The sequence below is a fragment of the Lytechinus pictus genome, chromosome 1 (genome assembly GCF_037042905.1).
Source record: "Lytechinus pictus isolate F3 Inbred chromosome 1, Lp3.0, whole genome shotgun sequence".
NCBI classification, from domain to species: Eukaryota; Metazoa; Echinodermata; class Echinoidea; order Temnopleuroida; family Toxopneustidae; genus Lytechinus; species Lytechinus pictus.
Window position 1 is genome coordinate 13,090,687 of NC_087245.1, and position 13,436 is coordinate 13,104,122.

General features: G+C 36.8%; 1 protein-coding gene across 1 annotated transcript; it reads right to left on the reverse strand.

Annotated features, from left to right (window-relative positions):
- Positions 1 to 3,086: 3,086 nt before the first annotated feature.
- On the reverse strand, positions 3,087 to 12,868 carry LOC129263586 (protein Wnt-1). Its single transcript, XM_054901494.2, has 3 exons — positions 12,787 to 12,868; positions 6,928 to 7,193; positions 3,087 to 4,625 (listed from the first exon to the last, which is right to left on the reverse strand). Exons 1-3 carry the CDS (start codon positions 12,866 to 12,868, stop codon positions 4,140 to 4,142), a joined length of 834 nt encoding a protein of 277 aa, XP_054757469.2. The 3' UTR covers positions 3,087 to 4,139.
- Positions 12,869 to 13,436: the final 568 nt, after the last annotated feature.

Below are 13,436 nucleotides of genomic sequence, written 5' to 3' on the forward strand. Positions count from 1 at the left end.
GTTACTTAATCCACACCCACTATCAGTTTGGTCGAATAGCCACTTGGCTCATTTACATGTACCTTTTCGTCCAATTCTTATTTGGGTTTATACACACACTTTGTAACTGTTTCGCAACCAAGTTTCATTTGATAAAGTGCAAAAAGTAAGTAGACATAAGGGTAGACCTGGTCATTAATCTAAAGGACAGAGCAAATGACCGAGGGACGGTTGGACCGTAGGGTCCATGGTTGGACAAAAAAAATCGGTTTAGTCCAAGTGGTGTTCGACATTTTGAAAATTAGACCAACTACTACACTCTAAAAAAGGTGTACCCAATATTGGGTAAAATGGGAAAATGCTTGTTTGTTGGGTAAAAAGAAACCAAATACTTTGTAAATTTTACGCAATGTTGCGTTGAAATTTACCCTTCATTTTGCCCAACATTGGGGACAAAAATTACCCAACGAACATGCATGTTCCCTTTTTACCCAATATTGGGTAAATTTTACTTTCTGTTTTTAGAGTGTTCTTTTTTTGTCCTTCTATGATTCATTCGTTCTGATCCCTAGTTCCCCCCTTATATTTTGGGACTTCTTTCTCTTTATCTTCCTTTCTCATTTCGTCTCTCTATTTCTCCCTCTGTCGATTTTCTCTTTCTGTACTCGATAATTTCCATTGATATCCAATCGCTGTGTTTGATATGCATTTGTATACTTTCTCTCTCAGCAATACAAGTTGGCAAGATCTAGTAATCACAACTTTCGTCCCTCTATAGTATGCTTTCTCCAGTTCTCTTTCTTACTTTCATTTTTTATTCCTTCTTCAATGTCTTGCTCTCAGTTTCTGTCACCCGATATTTTTTTATCCGATTATCGATTCATCTTTCAATTCCTTGAATTACATACATTTATACATTTTGTCTCTTACACTGTTAAAAAATAATTAAGACAACGCTGTTTACTATATGAATCGCACAGAAGTTGTTTTTAACATTTAAAAGAAGTGTTAAAACTCTTAAACAACAAAAATATTGAATTATCAATACTTTAAGCATGGTTGCGTAAGATTTTAAACTGTTTAAACAACTACTGTGCGATTCACATATAGTAAACCGCGTTGTTTTAGTTATTTTCAACAGTGTAGTAATAAATATTTGAATATAATCCTTTCTTTTTGATCGATCTTACTTTAAGAAATCATACAATACAAAATAATTTTTGTTAGTATTCAATCGCATATTTAATGCTTCACAAACCGGCAAGTGGTTTCTTTTTTTCATACAAATATTTACAATATTTTCAGCACTTATTTTCATTGTTTCATTAACTTGCACACAGTACGTTTATTTTAAAAATTTTATCATTTTTCACATTTGTTTCCATTTCGATGCCAAAACAAACGTTGACAAATAATACGACAAATATAAAAAGAACTCTTTACGAAAATATATATTCAACTTTTACTTATCAGCCTTGTGTGAACTATATACATATACAATACAAAATAATCACAATTCGAATACATTTAAAAAAGAATAAGGTTTAATAACGATAATTATTTCATATTTTGGCTTGCCTAAAATCAATACATGGGAAATACTGAATACTGTTAAATAAATTTTGACAAAAATACTTCTGAATAACGAATCAAATTCATATCAATAGTTGATCGATATCTTTTTATATCGATCAAATGCCATTAAGATGTAAGTTTTGTGAATAATAACTTGATATTTATCTTAACATCTGCCCGACACTCTAAGCTTTATATTTAGTTCAATTTTAGGATAATATATTCTGATCCAGGGAACTGTGTAGATAAAAAAAGATTAAATGTTAAGGATGCAGACTATAATATTTTGCAGCATAAATTCATGTCAGGCCACATGACACGTAATAAAGAGAAATCTATCACGAGCAGGTGCCGGCCCAGGAGTAAATGGGAGGGGGGGGGCTCAGATAACAGGAGCTCGTCCAATTTTATTGTGCCCCTTGCCAGATTAGTACTTTGTCCATATTTCTTCTGAAAAGATATTTCATATTCGGTGATACTTTTGTCTTTTTATTTTCATAAAAATCAGAAATATGAAGAAAAAATCTGTCCAATTTAGGTCGGGGGGGGGGGGGCGCAATATGATAATAAAAAAATTCCCAGTTGTTTGTGTGTCTCGTTTTTTTTTTGCGGGATCTTCTGGATCCACCTCAAGTCATATACTAAACGGAAAATCGAATTTTGTTAGCTATTCTTTGAATTTGATATGAGCAGTTCTGTAAAGTCCCAAAACAAATCATGCCTATATACTTCCTCTTTCAAAAGTTTACATCTGAAATTACAGATTATTCACCAAATGAGATTTTGTTTCAAGAAATAGTGGATTTATCAACTTTGTTCCAATAGATTAAGACTTACATTATATATCAATCGGACAAATTGAGAGTAGTTAACACTTTGTCATGTTTGTTGTTGCATTTATTGATTAACATAAAAATACTGTTTTTCAGGAGGAGAGCAAGGTGAGCTACTGAAGTCCCGCCATCATGGATTTCTTGAGACAGAAAAGCGAAATCAAGGTTTATTACAGTATGACGATTGTAAGTATCAAAATTATCTTAATGACTTCAAAATGTTGAAAAAGAAGCAGAAAAGTTGTTTTTATTTCAAATCCATTTGATCTACTACTATCATGATGGATGAATGAAATCTTTCTGAATTTCACTGTGTCCCTTTCTGTCGCCAAAGGGAGTCTTGAGTGGTTTCTCCGATCAATTCTATGTAATCATGGTAACTATGACCAAGCAACATTTCCTACAATTATCGGATTGTTTCAGGGTTTCAGTGTCTTCTGATAGCCCAATATACCCCGACTATGCCGATAGTTATAAAAGTTTAATAAAGCAATGTTTATCTTCGTAGATTTCGTATGAACCATTTCATGTCGGCATAAAATGGAAAATATTTGGCAATGAATTAATAATCTTTTCAACTATCTACTATCAGCACCAAAAAAGATAAACAAATAAGTCATGATAATACTGTTCTTTACATCATATATAGCACACGTCGCGATATAACACCACAAAAGTGGTTGCACGCCTGGAAAAAAATTTTGGCTAAAGCGTTGTATATAATAATTTATACAATTTTTTATACGAAATTGTATATTACTATATCTTTCGAGATCTGAAGATTGTGAGTTTTACGTTGTCATTAAGATACATTACACCCAGATTAAATGATATCACTGTCATTGAAAGTGAAATAATACCAACATGGCAAATGAAAACAAACATGTTCTTCATTAAGTTTTTAAGAAACAATTAATATTTTGTATCACCAATAAGTGGAAAAGCTGTCTTTTTTCATTATTAATCTGTTGATAAGCTTTCTACATTGATCAGTTTCTTGTTTTCCTTTCATAAGAGAAATTTCCGTTCAGTAATCTAAGACTTCTCTGAATTTACTCTTTTTATCAATAGTACTGTAGTACCACATAAATCGTTATACATGAACCATTTTCCTTTCCACATTTATCTGTGGTAATCACTTTATACACATATAAACACAAACAAGGAAGCAATGCAAGTATGAAAACATTCGTCATAAATAATAACTATCTTAGATACATTGTCATGCAATTATATACTATTAGCGTCACAATTGAATTCACAGCAGATCATATTAATAGAGTGGTGCTATTGAATACGATGGCGCCTTCCACTTGCACACGCCACTCTTTGATTGGCTTAGACAAAATGTCACATGATACTGTCTCACAGCCAATCACCTGTTACGATACACCAGAACTCTTACGTGGTATTGTCAAACAATATCAACAGAGTCTAGTTATTTGGCACACACTTCAAATGCCCGTTTATTGAAAAGTTCTTAAAGAACAAACTCCCATGGAGTTCATTCACAATCAGGTATTTCAGGCTTTAAATGGACAGTAAATATTCGCTGATTATTGAAATCATAATAATGACCTGTCCAACTAGAAATTGAGATCCACTTCGAAGTTTTCCGAGTCTATGATTTGAAGTGCCGTCGCATTAAAGAAAATAAAATCAAGATTTCATAATGCTCCTCTGTTCAGTCATTAACCAAGTTCATCATCACGCCTGGTTCACCTACATGGGAGCCAGACATGGTTACCTTGACTACAAACATCTATGCACGTTCCGATACGACGTACACTCTTCGCATTTAACTTTACAGCACCAGTGAAAGGTGCAACTACATCTTTCTTTTACTTTGATTTCAGTTGTTGTCGAACCTCTTTGACAGCACAAAAGATCGCATCCATCCACGCCCAATGACGTGGCGTTGCATTCCCGCCCTCTCGTTCCTGGCGTGCCGAACTTGTGATTCGGCTCGCAAAAATCAGGCGAGTTTTCAAAATACACCAGATCTCGTGAGGAAGGTTGCTTATGAGATGGGTTGTAAGGCACGAAGCTGGATTCGGTTTCGCGATCGCTTGGATTGCCGTCGTTTCTCATTGTAACTCGGGAGGCGCCGTCGAAACGGTCCTTGATTAGTTCTCCCACCGTTCTAAAGGTCGGTAATCTCATCCAACACGTCTCTATGGTACAACTGCCAGACATCCCGTGGCATTTACATTCTCGACGCATCTCACTGGAAACGGTCTAAAGTGAAAAATGGGGGGAAAATAAGAATGTGTGAATATTGAACTTCGAAAAGTAATAGTTAAAAAAAATCATTTCCAATTCTAGAGCAATTTAACATTGAAACCAACACTGGATCCTTAAACATATTGTAATATCCAAAATCTGTCACGATTACGACTTCTTATCGTCATGGCTACTTTCAGGCATTTGATGTGACTCTTGAAATGGGTATTAAAAGTTACTCAGGCTCTCATTCCCCTGAAATAGTAAATTCATATTCCACCAATGTCATTAGATTTTGTCCCTATTCTACCCCTCTTGTGTGGGTCCTACGTGTTTTTTTTAACACGACAGAATACACCTTTTACTATGTTGGACGAAGGTCTAAAACTTAATATTAGGTTGCATTATTAGTAATGATTGTGAGATCATGGCATTTCTTAAAATGACATTTAATAGAAAACCAACCCAATATTGAAAGTAGAGGTTGTGATGATGGTCGAGAGCCATAAAGAAACACTTGGCATGCGGTTCCAATCATTTCAACTACAGACCACCATTCAGAAAGCTAAGGCGGCATCCTCTCAGACTTCAGAGAGATTTTACGATCTCTTCAAGTCGAAACTGGTGAAAAGAAGCACCGTTTTAAGAGCGTTTTCGTTTTAAAAGCGGTCCCATTCGCTTTAGTCACTTAGCCCATTTCATTTCTCAATAGCCGCTTAGTAAACACCGTCAATTTGGAATACGGGTTTGCTTTTGTATAAAGTTATCCGTGTTTCTTTTATTTCTTATTTTGCCAAATTGCCTCCCGTTTCATGAGAAAAGTTTCAAGATTTTAATTTCCTTCCCCTCTGACCGACACCCGAGCAAGACGAACGAGGCAGTAAAATAATAATAAAATAATGTTCTGTACGGTATGAGCACCAAGTCATAAGAGTACATAAGTAGCGACCTCCCATGTTTTTCTTTTATTGACTTTGGTTACATGTTGACATAAGTGCAGTCATGATAGTCAACATTGAAGCCTACATTCCCTTTTTAATAGCTATGTAGTTTGTTATAATCTGTATTAGTTTTTTGAAACTATACAGTGCGTATCAAAAAAAAGTTTACACTTTGAAAAAGCCCTGGGAATTAAAAAATATACAACATGTGGGTAATTTTTTTACATATAATTTTGGGTTTGTGTCTCATCTATCCAATGAAAGTAAAAGTTTTGACTGAGTGTTACACTTGAGTGAGCACTGTCTATTTTTGTAAAGCTCGCATAAATCTGTTTGCGCAGAAATGCTCGTTTTCACGCTGTGTCAAGGGGAAAGGGCGAAATCAAACTTACCCTGCGAAACATTTCTCATACATATCCCTTGCACTTTTAGTCAATTGAAATAAAATGGATACATTCAAGCATTTTGTAACAATTTTGCCACCCAAATTGATATTTCAACACTTGATAAGCACAACCATTACCCTTTTTGTGCCAGCTGGATCTCAGGACATAACTAAATCTGAACAAAAGTTTATATCATACATCTCCAGCATTTTTTCACTAAGTTTTTATCATTTAAAGTGGGTTTACATTTCATTTTTCATTTAATACTTGTTTCTCCACACTTTTCCCAAGCTTGACAATGATTAACAAAATGAAAATAAAGCCTAAGCAATTTCATGTAAATCACAACTCAGTGTAAAGCAAATATCGTCACAATGGCCTCGGTGTGTGGGGGAGTGGGATGGGGCGCAATGCACGCTTCGAAGTGTTTTGGGCAAGGAAACAAGTTAAAAAGGGTCAAAGATATCTTCAAATCAATTTTACTAGCTAAATTCCACGTGTTCTTCGTGATTAAGTTTTACTTTTATTCGCATAACTTTTTCAAAGTTCTGCGCAAATCATTTTTCACTAATTTTTCAAAAGTAAGTGGTGCTCACTCAAGCGGAAATATTTTTCGACAGTTATATCTTCATTTGCTTAAATGGAGCTGTACCAATGTTGAAATGTGGAAAAATCTTCAGGATATTACAAATGTATAATTTTACAGGATTTTTTCTAAGTGTAAACTTTTTTTTGATACGCACTGTATACACAACAAAAAAAGTTTGACTTCAAAATAATGAATTAAATGGCCAAGGGAACATATATTATTTCCAATACTAATAAATTGACGTTAGACAAATATGTTTGTATGTGTCATTAACTCACTAGTGTTATCAAATGATTATGGTGATTTGTGTACTAGAAGGACTTAAATTTAATCAATTGCGCTTCATTCTAAATCGTGTAGTCCAATGCTATCGAGTATCGACAGAAATAATATATTCTTACTTTTCTCCCTGCTTCATTATTATGCAAGTTCATAGCATGTCTGAGATCTCGTCCTTTTTCGCCCGAGTCCACGAACTTCTTGCCGAATCGGTGGCCGAAGTCGACGTTGTCACTGCAACCGCCCCATTCCCAGTCATTTCCACTGTCACCGCGGTACTTGTAATCACACGTGCAAGATTCGATTGTTCCTTCACTACACGATCTCGCCACCGAGTGCGTCACTGCTGCGCTGGTTATTGAGTAGATGAACGCAGTTTCTCGGCAACCTGTTCAGAAAAGAAAGAGAAAAAGCCAAAGTTAATGTATCATTAGAAAATCGAATTGATACGTCTCTTTTATTTGATTTTCATTATTTCAATGTTATTTCTGTATTTCATCTCTTTGGTGCTGTTTTGACAAGCCCATACTGTTCTATAAAATGTTGCCAACAAAGTTCGTCATTTTTTTATAATCAGTTCATATTTCATACGAAAAAAATGGTGAACAAATCCGACAATGGTATTTGCGCTATCTTTATATGATTTTAATCATTTTTTGTCGATGTATAAACCAAAAACAAAGGAAAATCGAAAAGAACCGTTCATTTCATTTCCATCCATAAAATCCAATCATAACTTAATATAAATTTAAATTGGGAAATGCGTGTGACGAAAGTGAGGTGATAAATAAATTAAGACGATAAGCCTATCAAATATGTTCATGTAGTTTGATATCTTTCATTACATGCTGAACCTTGAAATCTCGAACAGTCACGTGACTTTTCATCAATGACCGAGCATTTTTTTTACATGATTGCTTTCATCATTCTGCGACGAAGGCGTGGTGATGGTTATGCTGACACCATCTTGATGAGCATGGGTTACAGGAAGATACTACTTCCGGGTCAAGGAGGGGTGAGTCATTGAGACTTGCCTTTCACCGTGGCACTTTAACCATCCTTACTCAAGATTATAACCTCCAAAAAGCGGGTTAAGAGATTCCCTCCCCGTTAGTCATTCGAGATGACATTGGACAGACATGAGTTACAGGTATCAATAGCAGCTTAACGGAGCTTAAGGTTATTAAGTAGTGAATTAGGCATTAAGAGCAATCGAATTTCTTTGCGGGTTGCGGAATACCCGAACGCGCGGGCAATAGGCAATTCTTTACTCACCAATTGTGTTAACTTCTATTCAATCAGTCAATAGCATTTAAAGCGGGTAAGATAAATAGTCAAAAGCGATATTCAAGTGTCAAAAATGTGGATGATTATGAAAGGATTTAATCAAATCAATAGATACGTTGGTTGTTTGGACAGTTGGGCCGATTTTCACACGTACGTGTTTTTGAACGTCGATCGCGTTATTCTCCGAATGCGTTCAGGCATGCGTGCATGGACTATGCATTGACTCTTGCAGGACAAGATGTCTCAATAAACTCCACTTTTTCACGAACAAAGAGATTCAACCACGAATCAATGAGATTGATAGGATTTTAAGAAAAAGAGGGTAACCTCTTGTGGGATATTAAGGTACTCGTAAGCTTTGAACATGTTCTGTGTGTAGAATGAGATGATTCTTTGGTCAACAATATCAGAGGAAGAAGAATCTTTAAAAGTATCATTTGCAATTCGAGAGACACGAACTTTTGAAAATGATTATTGTTTATTGATGATTGGTATTTCCTTAGGTCATCGATCGTCATTAGTGCTACGCAATATCCTTTTCCCTGTAAATATGATAATCATATGGGAATTGAGAAGTTAATTTTAATGTGTAAATAATAATCATGCTCGCATGAAAATGCTACCTATTTGATTTTGCAATTTTATTTTTCGTCATATTTATTTGATTGAAATCATGTTTATTTGAGACCAATCAGCAGGTCAGAGGATAGACAAAAGTCTTCTTCATGCGTGATAAAATCATGACTTAATTGTATTGACATAAATGAGCAGCAAGTTTAGATCCGTTCTATAATTTTCGAGAACATAGATTTAGTGTGCGATAAGACTATGAAGCACTAGGGAGACGTTCTTGGGGGAAACATGAAGTTATTTCGAGAAAAGATGGAAATAGGGTCGGAAAACAGAACATTTGAACGAGGAGAATAAACACTATCAAAAATGTGGTGAGAGAAAAGAAGAACAAATCTCTGAATGATATATCAGAACGAGGCATGGGATAGACAGCTTAAACTGCCTTTGACTTTCATTAACTCTCGTTTTGAAAATTAAAAGATCTCGTGTAATGTATCGTCTGATCACCCATACCATTTATTCGTTCTGTTCCTCATCCTCTCTGTTCAATTTATATTTTAGAATTTTACCTCTTCTTTACCTCTTCTTATCTTTCTTTATTCAAGAAGGCTTCATCTCCGTCGGGACATTAACCCGTCTTTCCGTTTCCCCCTCCCCATCTTTTGACACTGAAGTTAGCCGCCAAATAGTAAACAAACTTTTCGACTGAAGTTTTCCCCTCTCGCTCCGCTTTGTCTACGGTGTCCTCGAAGACGGATTAGGGGTATACCATGCTCTATTTATTTCCCCAAGCCCCATGCGCGTTGATGTATTCCTTCTATGCGTATGTTGCTAGGACACATGAGGTCCATAAGAGGTATTCAAATGCTTGCATGTTCATCAAATGCACTAACGTTTAGGGTTACGACGACTGAGGTTTAAAATGTAATACAGATTACTAACTTTTGAAAGTGCCGTGTTTACAAATAAGTGAATAAATCATATGCGCAAAAATCGTGTATACATGTCTTATTTCGTCATTTCAGAGAACAATGGTGATTTCTTTACATCAGCAGTATAATTTCGTTCGAATTTTATCATATCCACATCAAAATGTCTTACTTTCTTACTTTTCCGCCTACTCATCAAATCTGAAGAACTATAAAAAATGGTCTCTCTGAATTTAGATTATTAATCGGTGTTGACAGTTAAAACACTGTTTCCCTTTTCGGTTTCTCTGTCGTTCCTGTGTTTCACAGTCTTCCCTCGATGAGTCGTACATGCACACTTCAGCAGCTTAAATTGAGCAGATAATTGGGAAACGGGTGAATTCCATTTGCCTCGGGGTTCAACAAAAGTCACAAACGCACAAGAGAGGAAACACATTAAAATGTTTTTTATGTCATTTGTAAATGTGGTTAAACATTTCCGAGTTTCATCGGATATTTTAGACGGAGTGAAAGTGCATTGCATGGTCATACAAACGAGTGGTCCGCGTGAACCCTCTTGAAAAAATAAATACCCAAAAATATAGAAATGACGACCGTGTTTAGAGTTATAAATATTTTATATTTGCTTGCCAAAAAAATCAACACATTCCTCCTTAATGGTAATATTTTTCCGATCACCACCAAATCCTTCACAAGTGAATCTCTCTTTTGAAAGTTTTTACAGGCTTGCAAGGTGTATAGCATGGTGACTTACGACATCTATGTGGTAAAGGAATATCCCTAAATCAGTCTTGCAAATATTTGTCCTATTTGGGCTTTAAAAATATGAATGACATTATTGGAATGGGAAATATCTAGAATTGATAATGATTAGGACATAAAAGCCATTGAACACGTTAATCTTCTATCCTTTCTTTCCCGACTCAGAGATGGTTTTAATCCTGACAATTTTTCGTTGTTAAATTGTATGACAGCTGAGGGAAACTTTGGTTTAAGCTAATAAGAATAAAGTATATAACTAGATAAAACTTTTTTGAAATATTTTTTTGGTCATACAAGCAGATGTCTTGAACACGTAGAATAGACATTCCTAACTAAGGATACGTTTTCGACAGCTGCGACTGACAGGATATATCATAACACCTTCGCAAGTTTCGTCCATATCAAAACATTTTTGCATGAGTCATGCTCACGAAAACCTATCCTGGCTAAAGTGTCACATTATCTCTTTCCAATTGCGAAATGGTTTCTCAAATGCGTCCAGTCTTAACGTGGACCAACGCGTAGTAGGTCCTTAGGATTCGTTGAGATTAAGCGGGATAACACCCAGAATTTCGGAATGGTTTTTGAACGGTAACGACCAAGGCGTACGATACCGGCGTGTTGACGAATGGGTGACGAAGATAGGTCGGTACTGCCTGAAGACGTTTGACCATGAACTGAACGCGCTCCACTCTTTCAGGGTTTTATCGACAATCCTCCACTCTCTTCTATGAATGTCAAGAGCAAAGTTGAGACAAACATATAGAATAAGGGGGAAAAACATTGAACCCTCAAAGGCGTGAAAATAATATTTGGTCTGAAGCGTTGAGCTAATTGTTTTCCGGTGGTAACTAAGATTGCCGAAAATCCTATCAAATAAATTCACGACCCCCTATCGATCGCCAGCGACCATTCCTCGACCAAAGAAGCAAGATTCCCTAAGATTTGCTACCTTCCACCTTCTTATCCGTCTAATTCTTCTGTTTCTTCTTGATTTGGAATCCCGGCGGGAGCCCGTAGCAGACGGCAAGGCGCCAGAGTGGACTCCTTTTCCGTTTTATACGGGGTTACGGCGCGAGCACTGTGCTTTTTCATTGGTGATGGCGATGACTGAAGAGAGTAGCTTAGGTGGAGAAGGAATCAAGTCCGACAAGCCCTCCTTAAACCCCACTTTGTAGAACAAGAGGGTCGAATGAAGGGTGTCAGCATAGGTTAAGCGGCAAAGGATTGTTCCTCTAAATTTCAACCCAAACGTCTTTGAATCAGAGACATATGTGACGCGTTAACGCACTCTGTGACATCTATCGTCATCTCTTTATGTTATTGATGTTTCTTCATCTGAAGAAGAAAACGAGACATGAAATACCATTGATCTTTCTTTCTACATGTTCTATGATATTGAACGGAATATTTCAAGGTATATGGACATTCCATTATAATGATTTGACTGTAAGATTGTGTTTGCTTTAGTTTTAAAAAACACATTTCATCTCATGATTATCGAACAAACTAATAATCTTTTATTCTGCTCCTAGACCATACAGGTGCAAAGTAACCCAACATGCACCTAGGTGCTTTCAGACCAAAAAGGTGCAACATGCACCCATAAAAACGTTACACGTATCATGATTATTCGTGAATTATATGAAAATATTGACAATCCCTTATTCAGAAGCATGGGTTTAGGGTGATAAACAGTTTTCAGGTGTAAAGCGGTCCCTCTAACGCAAAATGAGGTCAAAGGAATGGATATATTTCAGTCACAGTTCGCTCCTAACCACAAAGCCGATGAGAAAAGGGGTGTAGAAGGGATAGAGTGTTGTGGTTGCTATGTCATTGCATGGAGTGAGTCTCCCAAAGGATGCCAAGATTTTGCGAAATACTTCAATATTCCCCTTCGTCATCCTCCCCCAACTCCTAAACATTTTGACATCGACCGCGCGGGCAAACGATAAACTTTGGCCAACTCTCATAAAACTTGTAATCGAAAAAAAAAAAAATCATCTTTTCAAGAACATCTAGAGGTTCGAGTTTCGAGGCCTTGTTACGTCTTTCGAATTGTCATGTTAAAGGGGTTCGAGGTTCGAGCCCTGGTCACGTCTTTCGGATGGCATGTTAAAGGTCGGTGCCAGACGTATCACTCGGATTGATAAACATCTGTAAAATCACACACATCCTCACACACACAAACACTCCCACAATGGCCACTCACACCCCGTCACCATGCAAGGATGTTTCTCACACCATGAAGGAGGTTCCTTCTCCCTTTTTTCTTTGTTTCATTCATCACAATAAGCATGATAGATCGACTTTCAGGTGACGATCTGCTTAACAGTTTCACTGCCAAACGAAATGAAAAGCTCGTTAAGAACTATGTAGCGGACTCTTTCAGCGCGGCTCTCTATCTGTCTTCTTTTGCGACTCAATTACCACAACCCAGGCCGCTGTTCTCCGGGGAAGCTGCCCCGTCACATTCTTTAATCGCTAGGGGTGGTCGCCCGCATCCTTCCATCCTTTGCTAACTCTTCCCCCTAGCAACCTCTTTTCAAGACTTTTCTTTTCGTTCCTCATATTCTCTCTATTCCAATCTCTCTCTCCTTATCACAGCTTCTCCCGTTTATCTCTCTTTTTATTGTCATGTACACACGCACATGCACGCACTCCCACTCATCCTCACACACATACAAGCTAACACGACATAGGATCGAGGAAAAAAGCAAAGAGGTATCTGAGAAAGAAAAGAGTGATTGAGCACAACAGGTGAATAGGAGCTTGCTACAGTGTACAAATTGCTTTTCACTTCCTACGATGTCAGAATGAAATTGAAACTTTTTAAAGGGCCATCTTGCCAGTCGTGGCCTATCTCGAGACGTGTCGAAGGTAATAAGCTCTGAATGTCTAAGTAACTATTTTCGCAACCGAAGATGACGAGGCATTAAATTTGCCTGCCCCCTTTCAGATATCATTCCCTTATGCCAAAGAACAGTCGATGTGAAATATTGCATCAGCTTAAAAACTTCCTCTTTCATGTAGCAGGTATAGATGCGTAAAATAAGTCTTTGAATAAAATTGAAACACCC

What these genes read in the sequence shown, in the direction of transcription:
- LOC129263586 (XM_054901494.2), bottom strand. Translation starts at nt 12,868, where the DNA reads ATGGAAGGATGCGGGCGACCACCCCTAGCGATTAAAGAATGTGACGGG. An exon ending in GAACAGCGGCCTGGGTTGTG is followed by an intron (nt 7,194 to 12,786) that starts GTAATTGAGTCG and finishes TTTTCTGAACAG; the next exon opens with GTTGCCGAGAAACTGCGTTC. An exon ending in ATAATGAAGCAGGGAGAAAA is followed by an intron (nt 4,626 to 6,927) that starts GTAAGAATATAT and finishes TTTTCACTTTAG; the next exon opens with ACCGTTTCCAGTGAGATGCG.